Genomic DNA, 17,169 nt, shown 5'->3' with positions numbered 1-17,169 from the left:
CCCAGAGGGCAACCCAGAACCAGGCAGCTGCTTGCTCACTCCCCTCCCTTCCTCCCCCAGCTCCCAGAGGGATGGGGAGGAGAATCAAAAGAACGTAACTCCTACAGGTTGAGATATGAACAGCCCAGTAACTAAGGTATAACACAAATCACTGCTGCTGCCACCAATAATAATGATGATAAAGGAAATAACAAGGGAAGAGAATACAACCGCTCACCACCCGCCGACCGATACCCAGCCCGACTGAGCCCTTCTGGGTAACTCCCCCAGTTTATATAGTGGGCATGATGTGCTGTGGTATGGAATACCTCTTTGTCCTGTCTCTGCTTCCTCCCGGCTTCCCCTCCCCCCTGGCAGAGCATGAGACTCAGAAAGTCCTTGGTCAGACTAAACATTACTGAGCAGCAACTAAAAACATCGGTGTTATCAGCACTGTTCCCAGGCCAAAAACACAGCACTGCACTGGCTACTAAGGAGAAAAATGGCTGCTACTGCTGAACCAGGACAGGGGGGTATCCCGCAAGGCTGTGTTTCTTCAAGCCACTGCTGCTGCTGTACCTGGCTACACACAGGAGGCAGCTGGTAAACAAGCTAGGTTTGGGCTACCCCTACTACACCCATGTTTAATAATTAAGTAGCACTTAAGTGCATTAACTAGGGGTGCTCTGCCATCATCTCTGTCCCTTAGGCAGCAGCATGTGCAGCCTTTTGAGCCTGGGACTACATAGCTCTACTTGTCATGGGGAACCTGGTGCAGGGAGTGAAACTTCACCTATTGAAGAGCAAGGAGCTCAGAAGAAGAAAGAGCATGAAGGTACAAGCAGGACACTGACTCTGGAAAGGCAGTGTGGAAGGAGCTATCAAAAGATGCCTTCAAAGAGTATGACTGCTGTGTCATTTCCAAACCAAACCCATTGAAATGCCTTTGGGGGGGAGAGGGGGAAGCATTTCTGGAGAAGCCCCTCTGATGGACCCAGCATCCTATCTGCTCTCCAGTTTCTAATCCATGCTCCAGCCGCAGAAAGCAAAGGAGCTGGACCACACAGCCTTGGATGCATGGAACTGTCCCATGGCTTAGTGGAGAAAGCAGAGGCTGAAGAAATTAAGCTTCCCTCACGACTCAAGGGTTGGCAAGCCCCCAAGGAATGAAGTGGGGATGTCTCAAAGATCATTGCCAAGATGCAAGGCAACACTGCTGTATCTGGAGCAATGCCGGCTCTGCTCCAGGCACTACATTTAGCAGAGTTTGTAAAGAGGCTTCATCCAGGGTAATAATCATTGGTGTCTGGTGCAATTTTGTCTGGGGACCAGAATCCAGTGACCATCAGGCTATCGTGTTACCTTGCCTGTTACAGACATGTCCTGTGGGATCATTCCTGTGGCATCAGGGAGGGGAGCTTGGGGAAGAAGCAAGACCTTGTACAGAAACTGAGTGCTTACTGGAAAGGCAAGGAGGATCCTCCCAGAGACAAGAACAGCCAAACAACTCAACGTGGATGTCACCCACTGTGGGGGATGTGGCCTTCATTGCCCCATCCCTGCCCTTCACACCAGCTTCCCCCTGGGAGCAGCTAGCAGCCGATCCCTATTGGCAACCTCAATCCCCAAAGCCACACAGCACCTTTGGCCCTGCCCAGTGCATTGTGCCATGGCTGGCTGGAGGTGTTCACTCAGGGCTTCCAGCGTGTTTGTTGGTTCAGTTCCACTGGTATCTCCATTGTTTTGACTCCTGCACCCTGCCCACCTCAGTGCCAGGGGCAGAGCGGTTAAACTAAAGAGAGCGATGCAGTGCTTGGCTCTCCAGGAGCATGGGTGAAGGTGGCATTGACTCTGATGGGACAAGCCCCTCCAGGCTTAAGTTTTAAATTGCAAACTGACAAACCCCATCCAGCATTTTCTGTGTGGGCAAGGAGCACCTGCAGCTGGTTCAAACCTCACCCAAGCTCTTCTGGGGCTTGGCTTTACATAGCATTCAGTCCTGGGATGCCTGGAACTCACTCCCTCCTCCTTTCAAAGTCTGCTAATGAAGAATGAGGGTCCTAGGGGCTGCTTTCCCCTAGGCTGGGATAAATCTTTCTGCCAAGCTTTGGGAAGACCCCATCCTTCTGCATGCCTTTGCTTTAAACAATAATAATACATTAAAAACCCCAAACAGAAATCCTGCCAGAGGCTTGTTATAATCCACTTGTGACACTGCTGCACTGGAAAACACTCTTTTGCCTTGTGGTATCCCTTCCCAGAGCACCCTTGGAAGCCTGCCTGGAGCAGCCGGTGCTGCCAATCCTGGTGGCAGTGGCTGCCAGTAGCTGGAATCCTCACTGGAAAAACTGGCGTGGCCCCACTGCCAAATGGGAAGAGAGGGTGTGCAGGACACGCTGCGCAGCTGGCCATCCGACCCGGCACACTGCCTTAGACATGCAGTACCGCGAGCTGAAGCGCTTCACGCCTCTCTGCTGTGGGGAAAGTGGCAGGAGGTGCCTGAAGGAGATGGGAGTTCACGATCACTTCAGATCTCCCCTCCATGGCATGCAGGGTGCCAGCAGCCCTGCACCGTGGGAAGTGGGCCGGCTCCCTCCCTGCTTGCCAGAGCCTGCACACAGGCTGAGCTTTGACCTCGTATTGCTGGTCTGGCAGCAGGGAAAACACCGGATTTTGTCCTCTGGGAGCTGAGAACAGAGGGGGAAATCCCTTTTCCTACAGCATTCTAAGCAGGAGTGTGAACATCTCGGACAAAACCAGTCCCTGTGCCTCAGTTTCTCCGTTTGTAAGAGAAAGATCCTGTTCTTGTACTACCCTGGGAGGCGTTGAGAGGGTTATTACAATCCACTCCCATCCCTCCCCACACACAGAGACCTGGAATAACAGACTTTCCGATTACAAAATCCACTGTATTGGACAATGACAGTAAGTGCTCCACCCATCACCATGGAGTCCCCATCCCTTTTCCCCTTGCATCCCAAAGCCAGCAGCCAGCCCAGCCATCACTGCATCCTCACGGAGGGGAACACAAGTCCTGCGGCAAGTCAGACCAAGGGAGGTCCTGCACTGTTAGCTGGGATCCTGCTCCGGGTGAGCATGCAGGACTCAGATGAAACTGTTGTTCTTCAGGACGAGCGTCTCCACCTCCTTCATGAACCGGAGGCACAGCTCCTCCTGCCACGGCAAGGCCACGCACTGCACGGACACAGGTAGCCCCACGCTGCCGCGAAAAGCCTGTGGCACAAACAGAAGGGGAAGAGGGCGGGGGGATGTCCAGGGGAATGGATGAGGATGCTCGTACCCCAGGAGAACCTGGCACCACTCACCTTTGCCATGGTGCGGTCCCACCAGTCCCGAAAGTACCCCTGGTAGCCCTTCAGCTCCTCCTCATCCTCATCTGTCACCATTGTGACAGGGACCACACCAGCAGGGAAGTCCAAGGCATTGTAGAGCATGGTGTAGCTGACTGCCACTGCGGGAAACAGGGAGCTTGTAGTGCCAGCCTGCTGCAGGGAACCCCTTCATCGCATATACAAGCTTCCAGCTAACAAGGTAGGATCCAGGACTATAGGATGGAAACCTTCCCCTTAGCTCCCAAATGCACCGGGAGGTTGTCCTGGGTGTACCCCATAGGTTTGGGTTATAGATGCTGCAAGAGCTGAGCTCTTCCCACCACTGGCCAGTGCCTTCGGATGTGATGGGAGGAGGAGAAATGCTTTTCATTGATACTGAATGCCATTGTAGGGGCACGCTGGATGCACAACCCCCCATTGGCCATCCTACCTGAGAGCTTTGGAGGGTAGCCAATGCCAAGAGCTGGGCCCAGCATAGGACAAAGCATGACATCCAGGTTCAGCTTCTTCCACTGGGTGGTGAACTGCTGGCTGAACTCCTGAGGAGGAACACATTGGTGGTCAGTGGGGTGAATGTACTGTCCCATGGTCCCTGGGCACCCAGCCGGGCTCTCAGCCCTTCCCCAGGAGCAGCCATAAGGCCTGATCCTGTTAAAACCCAGCCACCTTTTGCTGCCTGGCCAACAGGTCTCCCAGCATACAAAGCACCCTCCCCACTGCTAAAGCTGCAGGTGGGGAAAGACTGAGTGTAGGGCACATGGTGATGTAGGACATGGGCATGGGTCTTGAGGAAACCAGAACGGAAATAAAGGCAAGTCTGCTGCAGCTGATGGCCTAAGTTTTTAAGTATAGGGCTAACAAATTCAGGTCTGATTCAGGATCATGAATGTGTCCATGTGTCACCCTAATCTTTAAACGTGCTGAGGACTTGCACACCCAAGTGAGATCTGTTGAGGAGTGACCTATATTCCTACTCACATCACCAGTGACTTATCTCCTAACCTTGGTGGGTACTGGATCTGCCTCTTTCCAAAGAGAAATAAAACCAAAACTAACCCCAAATTGCAATACTTTACCTCAATTTCACGATGAAGACTCCAGACTTGATCCACTGTGCTGAAAAAGATAAACAAAAGCAATGAAAAGCATCAAGAAGTGCTGCAAAGACCAGCTTCAGGGGCAGGGAAGAGCATCAAAAAGCAGATGGGCACAGGCTAGCTGTGTTCATGGAGCTGCAGCCAAGGCAACAGAGGACTTTGACGAAGTCCTGGCTTTCCTCTGCCAGGTTTCCTTTTGGTTTGGTCAGACAAGTGCCAATAACTGCCCAACACTGAAGCAAGGAAGAGCCAGCCACCCTCCCTTTCTATTTACCTTCTTTTCATCTTACAGCATCCCTCCCTCCTGGCATGACAGATGCATTAACCAGTGCTGAAGCTGACACTGTATTCATTTATCACAGGCTGCATTCATTTCCTAAGCAGGAGGCTGTGAGCCTCCACCCTCATTCTCATCCTCAGTACTAGAGCAGTTTGCCAAACCCTGCAGGGTTATGGTGTTGACATAAACTGCTCCCACCCTTGTGTCTTCTGCCTTCTCAGATGCATGCAGCTGGGGCAGCACACCTGCTATAAAAAACAGTGCTGCTCTCCAGAAGACAAACACAAATCTTCACACATTAGCTCAGGCTCAGATTTACTCACTTTGCTCTCATACTCGCTAGCATGGCTGAAAATCGAGGCATCTGAGGAGGAGAAAGTCAAAGAAAGAAAACAATCAATCCCAGCCTGTTCTCTGGGTTAGCTCCATCACAAATACAAGCTGCTGACTCAGTGCTCAAACAGGACTTGAGGGTTTTCCCCAGAGTGGGGAGAGGAGGAGCAGAAATAGCATCTCTCCCATCTGGATATGTGCCTAAGCACAGGGAGTAAGCAACGCTTAGTGACTTGTCTACAGGAAAGCCTTACTGCAATGGAAGACCAAGTATTCACCACTTACTGCTTAATTCCATCTATGCTATAAAGAAATGGACCTTACAAAGGGTTTGGTGATCCAAGAGAGGACATTTTTCAGCCAGTTTGGAGACTTCATCAACCAGAGCAGCCCCAGGCTGCTTTCCTCCAGCTCCCCTTTGCTGAAAGACGAAAGGGCATTTAGCTGAGTAGCGTTAGGAAGCAACCAGAGAAGATCACAGCTTTCACAAAGTAAAGCAATCACAGCTTTCACCAGGCCAGCCCCTCTGAACAGCATATCTAAGTGACAAAAAGAGGTTTGCTCCATTCTTGTGTTTCTCACAGTGTTTATACAATATCATCATCCAGTTTCCTTACATCTGTAAAGGCTGATAACAATCCCAAAGGGACCAAGGTTCAGCTGAATCACTTTATAGCAAGCTCCCCAGTAAATCCCAGTGCATATTAGCATATCTACATCCAGTAGATCTGCTATGCGTATCCAGATGCTAGCCATACCCTAGGGAGGATTTTTATAGAGAGGTACTGATCCCACCAAACCATTCCAGGCTATACTTACAACTTCCTGAGGAAGCTGGCACCCCCATCTGCAAACACTCCCTTGACACAGAAGTTAAAGAATGCATAGTCCACATTCATGAGCTCGAAGGGCACCAGCTGGAAGGACAACAGAAGAGGAGTCAGTGGCACAAGCACAAGCAAGCTGTTTGAGAGAAGCCAGTGAGTGCTCTCAACTGGCCAAGCTGGGCTCAGGATTTCCTGACAAACCCGCAGGAAAGCCTCCCTCCAGCATTGAAGGCCACCAGGTCCTCCCCATCCCATCCATCCTTCCCTGAAAAGACTGCTCTCCCTTGGAGCAACAACCAATGAGTCAGAAGATACAGGATGGGCTTGGCCCCCTCATGTCCAAGCAGCCCCAAGGCACAAAGGTCCCTCAAAACTGGCAGTGGGTGACAGAGAGCCCGAGTCTGTGCTCCCCATTTCACTCCTGATCCCTGTGCAAGGGTAAGGGGGAGGTATTCAGCCACAACCATGCCTCACGCATGGGAGATGGCAGAGAGGAGCAAGAAGACAATCTCTGCTCAGCATCCCAGAAACCCGAGACCCTAGGAATGGGTCTGGTTCAATATGGGACTGCCTGCCTATATTGGTCAGCCACCTGCAACTGCCCTTTAATTTTCTCCTTAGGTCCTTGTCTCCAGATACAAAACCAGGAGGTGGCTTTTCATGCAAAATGCAGTAGATCTGTGGAACTGTTTGCCATGATGCAGAAGCAGTAAAATTGGCTTGAGAATAGACTAAGCAAATACTTAGACGACGGCTCATCACAGCCACTAAGAGAGGTGGTCCATCAGGCTCAGAAAACATGCTGACCTGACAGTAATCATACTGAGGACTCTGTAAGCTCTGTGGGCACTTCCTCAGGACCCACATTGTACAGCACCTAGGAGAATGCAGATCTCAGCCAAGGTGTGAGCAAATGCACCCACAGTACAGACAAGTCACACTGCAGTGTGTCTATTCCTCAGCATGTTAAGTATCGGGGTGGGCTCCCTTTTGTGTTCACCAGCACTTAAAGAGCTCTGAGATCCTGCCAAGAACAGAAGTCAAGTTGCAGCATAAACAGTTTCTCTTTTCCAGAAGCAGCTATCTACTTTCATCAAAGTACAGTGGATTCCAGGCCCCCTGTCCTTGCCAAATTTGCTTGATGCTCACCCATGGGTCCCAAAAACATGGTAGATCCAACACACCTATTGGGTTCATGCAACATCCTACCGTGTGGCCAGCATCCTCCAATAGCTGCTTTGTCTCCCGAATGGCACGTCTCATGGCAGGGCTTGGCATGGTGAAGAAATCAGTTTCATAGTAGCCTATGCGGAGGGGCTGCGTGCTGGAATAAATCTGCAAAGCAAAGGAGAGTGCCAGCTGGATAGATGTCAGTGGCATCGGGAGCCAACACCTGCTGCAGGGTGAGCCTGGAAAGCAGCATTCCTCTTATCCATATGGCCACCCACAGGTCCCAGAGGTCTCCCCCATCAGTGAGCCACTGATGTTTTCAGCCTGAGCAACAGCAGCTCTTCTCATGAGACTTTCACCCCCTTTGAGGTCCTTTACCTCTTCATTGAAGGGAAGGGGGGGCACTGAACTGTCCAAGCTGAACATGTCCTCACACAGGAGCGCCCGCATGGATAGAGCCAGGCTTTCCACGTCTTTTGCTATCGGCCCAACTGCTGCAGTCACTGGAAGAGATCAGAAGAGAGCATTCGTGGTTGGGGTCTGTTGAGGGCATGCCCTGCCCCTGAAGGGCCTCTTGGCATCATCTGACTTAGTCTAGTGTTGGCAACTGTTCCCCATAGAGAACTGGGCTGGGGATGCTTACAGATGTCTTCTTATTAGCAGGCCTATCATTATGGGCCCAGAGCTGTTATCCATCAACGTGCCCTGACATCTCCATCTCATGATATACAAAATGAGACAAAAGGCTTTGTCAATCATGACACAAGGACAACATAAGACACCCCCTTTGACTGCTAATCCCACCTCCCACAGAGCAGTGGCACCACACAGCAATCTGGTTGTTACAGGGCGTGTTGAGGTTTGTTGTTACGCAAACAGCTCCTCTAGGCTCATACACATTCCAGTTTCTCAGGAATCATGGGGTGGCTTTCTGAAACAGTGCCTGAAAAGGAACCTGCTTCTCTCTCTGAATGTGTTGGGAAAGGTCCCCCATAGCCAGCTGTGGGTCCTTCTCACCCCTGCCCTCCCTGGGGACCAGCCATCAGTTCCTACCTGCCTTCTGCCCAGGGACACCAGAAACTACTCCTTTTTTACTGCAAAGAAAAAAAAAGAGAGACAAAATACAGCAGCTGGGTAGTTTTCATTGAAGGGAAAGGCTTTAAGCAGTAGTAGGTGGTAATGAAAACACTGCCTTCCCTCTGCAGATGCAGAGGTTGGCAAGAAGGAAGGGCCAAGGGGATGTCCAGGAGGGACCCAACCTAACCCAGAATGATTTATGCCCTCTCAGACAGGAATGAGCACCCCCTTAGCATGCAGGTGGAGAGGTTTCCCCATCTCCACTCTGGGGAAACCAATGCTTCCCTTTGTATAGCCCCCAGAAGACATCCAGGCAGAAGGGGGAAACAAGCCCTTTGTAGTTCCTCCTGAGCTCCTCCTTGCCCACAGGAGCAGCACAGCACAGCAGTCAATAGGGTGACAGTGGGTCTCATCCAGAGACATTACCCCATTGCTCACAGTACCTGAGTCTGTTCCCAGTGGGTTTGAATGCACAGATCCCACAGAAGGCAGCAGGGAAACGCAGGCTCCCTCCTAAATCCGTCCCGAAGCCCAAGATGGACCCACCTCCTCCTATAAGTGCCCCTTCTCCACCAGTAGAGCCACCGGGGCTTCTGGTGTAGAGCAGCGGGTTGAATGTCTGACCAAAGATTAAGTTATTGCAGTCATAGCTAAAGAGAGAGCAAGAGAGAGATTGCAATGAGAGGAACGTTGCTATCTGACATGGACACCAGCCACTACAAAAAGATCTTCAGAAGGTAATGAGGTAAATCATTAGTTGTTAGATTGATAACACTTCATCTGAGGGAACTTCCCAAAGCTTCCCACCAGCCTTTTCATGGCAGTCCCAGGACCTGAATTCACTGCCAGCTCATTTCAGTGTCATCAAGCCTTGCCCAGACAGACCCTCTGGCAGCACACATACATCAACCCTCTTGTTGGAGAGCCTTCCTGTTCAGGTGGTCCCAAGTGCTACAGGACATCCAAAGCAGCCAGTACCCCACCTGAGGGGAGGCACTGCTTAGCCCCTGCTTGGGAACATGCCAAATGCCAGCTGCAGTGATATTTGAACATTGGAATCCCCCAGGAAGTGGTGGAAAATCTGATAATCCCTGAGGCAAACTCTTTGTATGGCTTTTTTAGACATGCTCAGTAACTGCTGTGTCACCTTAAGGAAGGCATTTCATACGGCTTGGGCAATAGTCATCCATTCCATTTGACAGAGTTCACTTAGTAGGACCCAAGGGCAGTAGCAGGGTGGCTGTTCAGCAGAGCACACCTGACCTCACCCTAGATCAATGACATCAAGAGAGGTCTTGCCAGATAGAGCAGGAGGTTTGGAGGCAGGATAATTTAAGGTCATTAGCTTAACTAGCTTCCTCTTCCATGAATATGCATTGGCACTGTACAGTTAACAGGAGCATAGAATCATAGAATAATAGTTAGGGTTGGAAAGGACCTTAAGACCATCCAGTTCCAACCCCCCTGCCATGGGGGGGGACACCTCACACTAAACCATGGCACCCAAGGCTTCGTCCAACCTGGCCTTGCACACTGCCAGGGATGAGAGGTTAATTTTAAAGAGAGAAAAGAAAGTGATTTAAAAACACCCAGCACAGGAAAGAAGGGCACTGATTTCTCTCTTCTCCTTTATTTCATTTGGAGCTAGAGTTAATTTCCATCCTTAGCGTAAACGTGTTCACTTCTAAAAGTGAAACTTAAAAGACACCAAGAATGGGGACCAAATGTTACTGAAAAAGAAGGGGGGAAATTAAAATTGGACTTGATAGAAGCTCTCATTTGAGATGAGGGAAGGAGAGGTGCCACCACGCTGAAGGAATGGGGCGCCCACCTACCTGATGAGGGACTGGGGAACGTTGGTTTTGACAAACGGAATTGCCCCCTGCCTCCTGAGCACCTGCACCACCACGCTGTCCTCTGCCACGGGTTTATTGATGTTTTTTATAAACCCTAATGTGGAATCATGACCCTGGGAAAACGGGAAAATGAAGTTTCCAAATGGAAGATTGCAATTCCCCCAACACCATATACATAGAGATATATATAAAAGCATGTGCATGCATTTCCAACAACCCACCCATCATACACACATTGCATCGTGTATTGGTAGTAAATCTGATCAGCCTTCTCTGTTGGCTTATATGGGAGATGGGCAGCAAACACCATCACCTGCCAGGGTATGCTCTCCCACATCAGCTACGACAAGGTCAAGCCAGATGCTGAGGTCAAACCTCCCCCTGCCACCAAACTTCCAACCCCAGGGATGTCAGGATACATGTGGTTACCTGGCAGTCGATGGAGTCTTTGAGGCTGACAGGCACCCCATAGAGCAAGCCCAGCTTTCCCACTGGCTTCGCTTTCTGGACCTGGGTCTCGCTTTCCTGCAGGTACTCTGTGATGCAGTTGGTTTCTGTGGCCATTTGCAGGGCCTTGGGGAAAGCAGGCAAAGCCCATAGGTGAGACACAGCCTGCAGCATTACAGAACAGCCTTCTGGTTTGCAGAGGACACTTCCTCTTTTCCACCCTTTTCCGCCTCCCCATCTGGGCAGCCTGTATCAGGGCAGCCTTTCTGTTCCTTTCCAAGACATTTTCATGCCAAACTCTAAAATGCTCCCTGGACACAGGAAGGCCCAAAGCACCATCTGGTGTGTGATGAAGAGAGGCAGTCAGCCCAGCAGGATAACAAAGGCTATTCTCTTGATTGAGCTTCTAGGGTGGTATAAAATTATAACCCTAAAATGGGAATCCAGGAGGTGATCAGGGCATTACGGAAAAAGTAGAGAATGAAAGTGGACACTGAGTCTTTGGGGTTTCACAACACATTTGGAAATGGAGGGGGGACAATAGCAGTGCTTTGCAACTTCTCTGTAGCTATATCTGCCCCTAGGAAGGTGTGGGCTCCCCAGATACTGAACTTGCTGTTCCCTTCTGCTCCAAACCAAGCTGAGAGCCGTGGCAGCAAGATGCCCAGCTCTCTCCTCACTCACAGGAAAGCATGAAAAGCCCAGCACTAACCAGTGAACATGTGCTCAGCATCATAAAGAGCCAGCCCCACCACGTGTTTAGACGCTGCCCACCACCCTTGCTGCTCACCTTGCCCACATAGGCATAGAAGACGTGCTCCAGAGGTAGGGAGCCATCCCGGAGTTTCTTGGTGAGCTCTGGCAAAGGCAGATTGAGGATGGAGACCACGTTCACAGAAGGATGCTAAGGGAAAAGTTGAAAAGTCAATGACACACCTCTACCTCAGCTGGTAGGCTCCTCCTCTCCCCTTGGTGCACGCTGTAACCCATTCAAAAACATCTGCCATTTACTGGTCAAAGGCAATATATGCCTCATAGCAATGATCCTCCTCCTAACAGTGAGGAGGACATGAAACCTGCAGGGCCAGCAGTAGCCCAGGCTTTCTAAAGCCTTGTCTTTCTCGCCAGACTGGCTCCACCAAGTACCTGCAGCTTAAGAGAAAGCCTTTTGTGCAGCTTTGTTCAGACAGGTCTTGTCCAGGCCTGAGGGGATTGGTCTCTGTTGAATTACAGTGGGAACTGGCAGCATGGTTATAGATATTGCTCCAGCAAGAAACAAAAGCAGACTTGTGGCTAACTCTTCTCCTGGCATCACCAAGATACCCTACAGGGAAGCGCTCAAAACAGGGAGCCCCTCAGCTGACAGCAGAGAGGTCATTTTAGGGGTCAGCAGAGATTTACTCACTACCTACCAAACACCACGAGAAAAAACATCAGACCTCATCCCCCAGGCTGGACTCTGAACCGAGGGAGCCCACTCCAACCACAGGCAGAGCAGTATGATAGGACTGCAGTGGGAACAGCGAGGTTGAGCAGGAGTTTGGGGCACTAGGGTCATCGCATCCTCACCCTCTTCGACCTCACGAGCAGAGTCCGCGGGCTGCGTGACCGCTGTGCTGACAACACACTGCCTTTCCCCTTCTGCTACCGCCACCTCAGCAGCGAGGCCGAGCCTCCCACCGGGAAGCTTTCAGACAAGGAGCAGGGATTTCCTTCTCCTCGGTGCCGGTTACTATGTGCTCCTGCTGTCCCCAGCGCACCGGCTGCCCCACGGCGCGTTTCCCCCATCCCTGCTACAGAGGGGATCGCTGCGTGCGGGTGCGTGCCCACACGGATTTAGGACGGGAAAACAGTAACAAAACTGAACCCCAAACAGCTCCATACCAGCGCGGCAGCTGCCCCTTGCACGGACACCCCCCTGCCCAGGGCACGCTAAAGGGAAGGGCGAGGAGCCGGGTGTTGAAGGGAGAAGCGCGGCTCATCGCACCCACCTGCTCCCGAAAGCGCTGCACGGCCATCTCCATCTGCACCAGGCTGCGCTCCTGCCTCTGCCGCGCCGCCTTCACCTTCCTCCAGAGCCCGCTCCGCCGCCGCCATCGCAGCAGCAGCAGCAGGAGGCTGGCGGCCGAGCAGCAGAGCACGGCGGGCAGCGGCAGCCGCATGGCGGCACTGCCCGGCACCCACCGACCGAGCGAGCGAGCGACCCGACCACCGGCTCCGAGGCACAGAGGCTGGAGGGAGGTGGGGAAGAGGGAGGGAAAACCTGGGGAGGATCCCGGTCGGGAGAGGTGGGGCTGCGTGGGAAGGGATTTAACCCGTTTGCTGACTCGGCAGCAGGGAGGGGATGCAGGAGCAGGAAAAGCTCTGCGGTGAAAGTGCAGCCCTCGCTGTGACGGGTGGGCTCTGTAGAGTCATAGGATCAATGAAGTTGGAAAAGACCTTTGAGACCAACTCCAGCACTGCCAAGTCCACCACTAAACCGTGTCACTAAAAGCCTCATCCACGTGTGTTTTTAGCACTTCCAGGGATGGTGATTTCACCACTGCCCTGGGCAGCCTGTTCGAATGCCTCATCGCCCTCTTGGGGAAGAAATTTCTCTCAATATCCACTCAACCTCTCCATGCACAGGTTGAGGCTGTTACCTCTTGTCCTGTCACTTGTTACTAGGGAGAAGAGACCAGCCACCTCCCCTCTCCGCCCTCCTTTCAAGTAGATGTAGAGTGATAAAGTCTCCCCTGAGCTTCCTTTTCTCCAGGCTGAATGACCCCAGTTCCCTCAGCAGTTCCTCATCAGACTTGTGCTCCAGACCCTTCACCCTCTCGCTGATCAGGTTTATTTATGCTGCTCTGCCCCAAGCAATGCTTTGACCTCAGCCCCTCTGGGTGTTATCTTCAGTAGGAGCATCAAAGAAGTGTGTGTGTGGGGGAATCCCAAAGTTACCCACATCCTTTGCGATTCTTAAAGCCAAGCAGCTATGTGGGGAATAGAATAAGCATCCCAGCCTGTGCCCAGCAAATTCGACTTTATGACTGAGCATGGGTGCGCCTGTGCTTTGCAAAGTTCTGCAGCTTGCAGCATCAAAATCTGGCATCCCTGCTCAGGCAGGGCAGCGAGTGCTGCTGGGGCCTCCAAGAGAATTTGTTTGCCACCAGCCCCATTTGGGATCTGTCCTTAAAAAACCTTCACCGCTTGCAAAAGCTCATCAGGAACTGTTTCAAGCTATCCAGTTCAGATGCTGCCTGTAGGATTGTGGAAAACCTGTTGGGAAGGATTTGAGATGTCTTCTTTCTCCGTCTGCCTCCCAGGGATGAGTCATGCCTAAACCACACCTGGGCAGATGCTGAGCTAGGAAATGTGATGGAATTAATACCCCCAGGCCTGGTTTTCTTGGTGTAATTACTCAGGCCATTGTCTTTACTTCAGCCTTGAGGTCATCAGGGCTGGTGTAGCAGCACCTGAGCAGCTTGTGCCAGAGAGCGGCTCTCCTGGAGGGAAGTGCTGTGCTGTACATCCACAGCATCCCGTGTCTCTTTGCTGGAGCCTTGGAAGTATTCAGCCCTCACTGAATTTGTGGTCTACGGCTTCTTGCTCTGTGTTTGAGGATAAGCAGCTCCCTGTAATCTGGGTCAAGGAAATTACATGCAAAACAGCCTTTGTTTTCCCACTGTTTTTCTTCTTTTTATTCCCTCCTCACCTCTTTCAGACTGTGGGGCCCAGTAACAGAGCTTCCAAGGGCACTACAGTCCCATACTTGGGACAGAAGATACTGTGAGGGGAGCAGCGTTGGTTGGGGTGCCCTTGCCAGGAGGACAGAATTGGCTCAGGGTTGGTGAGAACAGATGCTGTGATCCCTATCTCCTCGCTCTTTCTCGCACAGGAGGCTTTGTGCACTCCTCAGCTGCACTGATCTCACCTCACGGCAGCACAATGCCAAAACAGGGCTGCTTCCCTGCAGGCTGTAAAACCAGGAGCACCTGAAGCCTTTGAACAAGAAAACAGGAAAAGCGGTGAACTTTAGAGAAAGAGAATTTAGCAAACAGTTCTGCTGCAAGACAAAATTGCTTCTCCAACCTCCTTCCCCCCTGTTTAAACCCTGCTTAAAACCTGTCACGCAGGAGGAGTTTTCAACTTCTGCTGTACGGCTTGTCAAAGGGAAGAAAACAAAACACAAGCTTTATATTTGGAGCTCCTTTGGCTCCACAAGCTGCTGCCTGAGACCCCCTTCTCCCCTCTCCAGGGCAAGTGTATGGGGCTGAATAAATGGGGTTGAGGCATAAGGCAGGACAGTGTCAGGGTTTGTAGCTCTGCTGGGGCTGGCCAGCTCCAGGAGGTTAACCCAGGGCATGGGAAAACCCCAAAATGCAGCTGGTCTCTGCTGTGACCCAGTCACCAGCAGGCAGGGGCCAGTGGATGGGACGAGGCAGAGGATGGGGGGGCTCCGGTATAGGCAGGTCATGGATGGGGACATCCTGTCCCAGAGGATGGGGCTGGGACCATTTAACAGAAGTAAAATGGGTCTGGCCTTGCTCCCCATGGGCTGGGATAGGGGACCAGCTGGTGGGGTGAGTGATGCTCTGATGTCCCTTTGAGACACGGGCATGTCCTTGCTGGGTGAGCAAGTGGAGTTTTTCTGCTGTTATGTCCAGAAGCATAAGGGGCTTGAATCGTAGAATAGTTTGGGTTGGGAAGGGACCTTAAAGATCATATAGTTCCAACCCCGCTGCCGTGAGTCTTAGGGTGCTGGAAACACCATAAATCCTGCCCCTGCACATCCTCTGCCTGGCAGGGCTGGAGCCTGTGGCTAAGGGAGGGCAAAACAGATCAGTTGGATTTGTGAAAGCTTCCTTCCGCATTGTTCATACCCCTCTCTGTGTCCACAGAGTTGCAACTGGGTGGGTACCACCGCACTGCAGAGATGCTGTAACCTTGTGGTTACCAAAGGAGGGGCAGAAAGGCATCACTTTCTTCTAACCCTGACAAATCACACACCATCAGCTGGACTGCCTTGAGCTGAAGAACCAGCTAGCTCCCATTTATCTGACACCAGAGCAGACGCCAAGGGCATGGCAAACACACAGCAATGTGTTCCTTAATGCCATCTCTTGGTGTGCCAGAAGTCTCAAGCCAGAGGTCAGGTTTCAGTGACTAATAATTGTACGCTCATACAGATATTTCTGGTGTGAAGTAATCAGATTCTGGCACTCAGGGCATCCTGCAGCAGGGAGATCCACAGTTTATCCACATGTTACAAGAAAGTGACACCTCCTGTTTGCTGCTCTTGGCTGATTTCATTTCCTGCCTCTTATTTCAGAAGAAATGATAAAAAATTGTTCACTGTTCACCCAGGAGTTTATACATTTCTGTTCTTCCGCTTCACCCCATTGCTATTAGATGGTTTCCCAGAGGTTAACAACCTGCTCCTGCCACCAGCTGCCACTAATCCCTTTCCTGGGATCTGGCCCTCTGGAAGAAGATCCAAGCTTCATTTACAACAGCCATCAGTCCCTCCTGCTTCTTTTCTCCTTTTCTTGTAGGTTCCTGACACTCAGCTGGGATTCCTCAACATGATCCACAAGGAGGTGAAGCAGCTCCTCTTGGAGCTGGAGTTTAACCCCTCCAAGAAGGCTGTCCAGCAGCTCAGGAAAGAAGTGTCGTGTGGAAGGGATTCCTTTGGCCCCTGCAAGGAAATGGTTGTTTCAACCAAGCTGTTCACTTTGTGGTTGTCCCTGCCTATAGTAGCTGTTAGTCCTCTTCACTGTGCTCCAGAGCTGTGCTAGTGGGAGGGCTGGTTGCTCCCAAATCTGCTTCAGGCTGGAGTATCTGACTTACCATAAGCAGGTTGAACACCCAGTTTGTGCCAGCTTTCTGGTCTCTGTTCTGAAGCAGATTAAGGAGTGCTCATGTGTTTTCTCCATCAGCAGAGGAGGAGCTGACCTAAAAGAGGACCATGACTTGGCATGTGCAGCTTATATTTGCTCAAACTTTCTTGTTCCTTGTGTACCTGGCAGCTTTTGCATGGTAGCTTGATGGAGAGTAAGGAAAAGTTCAAGAGATCATCGGAATCGTGTCTTTAGGACGGGGAAATCCTTTGGGAGATCCCTAAGATTGCTGAGGACACTTTAAGCAAGTAGTTTCAGGCTCTGAAAACCTCCTTTCTATGCAGATGAGGGAATGGGAAATGCCAGTGTGACAGCAACCTAAGTCCAAACAGCTTTCCATTTTGTGTGAACATTAAAAACTAAGAGGGGAAAAAAAAAAGAGAAAGAAAATTTAAGTGGGAAAAATGACTGCTGCACTTGTTTTACACAGCTGAATGAAGATAATTGTATTGGCAATTGTGAGTGATTACAGTATTATCTGCCATCAAAAAAGTTATGTTTTTGAATGCTAAAGGAATTAATGATACATAAAACTGTGCTTAGATTGAGTGCATTCATCAGCAGAAATGCCTCGTGCTGGCACCACTACACTGTAATTACTCCAGCAGCTCAGAGGAAGAGAGCAAGAGATAGGGGCTGTTCTGGATACTGCCAAAGATTTACATACATTTACACGCTGAGCAATTCCGGTGCTTGGGAAGGGGAGAGAAGAGCCAGGGCAGCAAAACTGATGAGGAGGGAACAAGTTTCACCCCTTCCTTTTCTTTATTGTGCATTACAGAGTGAACAATGGGGTGTCATCTCTGTGTTTAGAACTTTACAGGGTGAAGCCGGGGTGAAGAAGATGGTTAAATGCTCCTCAGAATGGCAA

At 51.1% G+C, this 17,169-nt stretch overlaps 1 protein-coding gene across 1 annotated transcript; it reads right to left on the bottom strand.

The window, feature by feature from the left end:
• Nucleotides 1-2,948: 2,948 nt before the first annotated feature.
• On the bottom strand, nucleotides 2,949-12,641 carry LOC133268366 (fatty-acid amide hydrolase 1-like). Its single transcript, XM_061451333.1, has 15 exons — nucleotides 12,411-12,641; nucleotides 11,210-11,323; nucleotides 10,402-10,545; nucleotides 9,952-10,085; nucleotides 8,560-8,766; nucleotides 8,093-8,133; nucleotides 7,418-7,542; nucleotides 7,079-7,204; nucleotides 5,862-5,959; nucleotides 5,367-5,463; nucleotides 5,033-5,073; nucleotides 4,409-4,448; nucleotides 3,763-3,871; nucleotides 3,306-3,451; nucleotides 2,949-3,213 (listed from the first exon to the last, which is right to left on the bottom strand). The coding sequence occupies exons 1-15, from the start codon at nucleotides 12,579-12,581 to the stop codon at nucleotides 3,085-3,087; spliced, it is 1,722 nt and encodes a 573-aa protein (XP_061307317.1). The 5' UTR covers nucleotides 12,582-12,641; the 3' UTR covers nucleotides 2,949-3,084.
• Nucleotides 12,642-17,169: the final 4,528 nt, after the last annotated feature.

The sequence above is a fragment of the Pezoporus flaviventris genome, unplaced genomic scaffold (assembly GCF_033815535.1).
Source record: "Pezoporus flaviventris isolate CSIRO_AGI_PZ_B2104156 unplaced genomic scaffold, CSIRO_AGI_Pfla_v1 ptg000013l, whole genome shotgun sequence".
NCBI classification, from domain to species: Eukaryota; Metazoa; Chordata; class Aves; order Psittaciformes; family Psittacidae; genus Pezoporus; species Pezoporus flaviventris.
This window is presented reverse-complemented; position numbering and strand designations above follow the sequence as displayed.

Coding starts and splice junctions, on each gene's coding strand:
- LOC133268366 (XM_061451333.1), bottom strand. CDS start 12,581: ATGCGGCTGCCGCTGCCCGCCGTGCTCTGCTGCTCGGCCGCCAGCCTC. Junction 10,086..10,401: donor AAGACTCCATCGACTGCCAG/GTAACCACATGT, acceptor CCGTTTTCCCAG/GGTCATGATTCCACATTAGG. Junction 8,767..9,951: donor GTTCCCCAGTCCCTCATCAG/GTAGGTGGGCGC, acceptor CTCTCTCTTTAG/CTATGACTGCAATAACTTAA.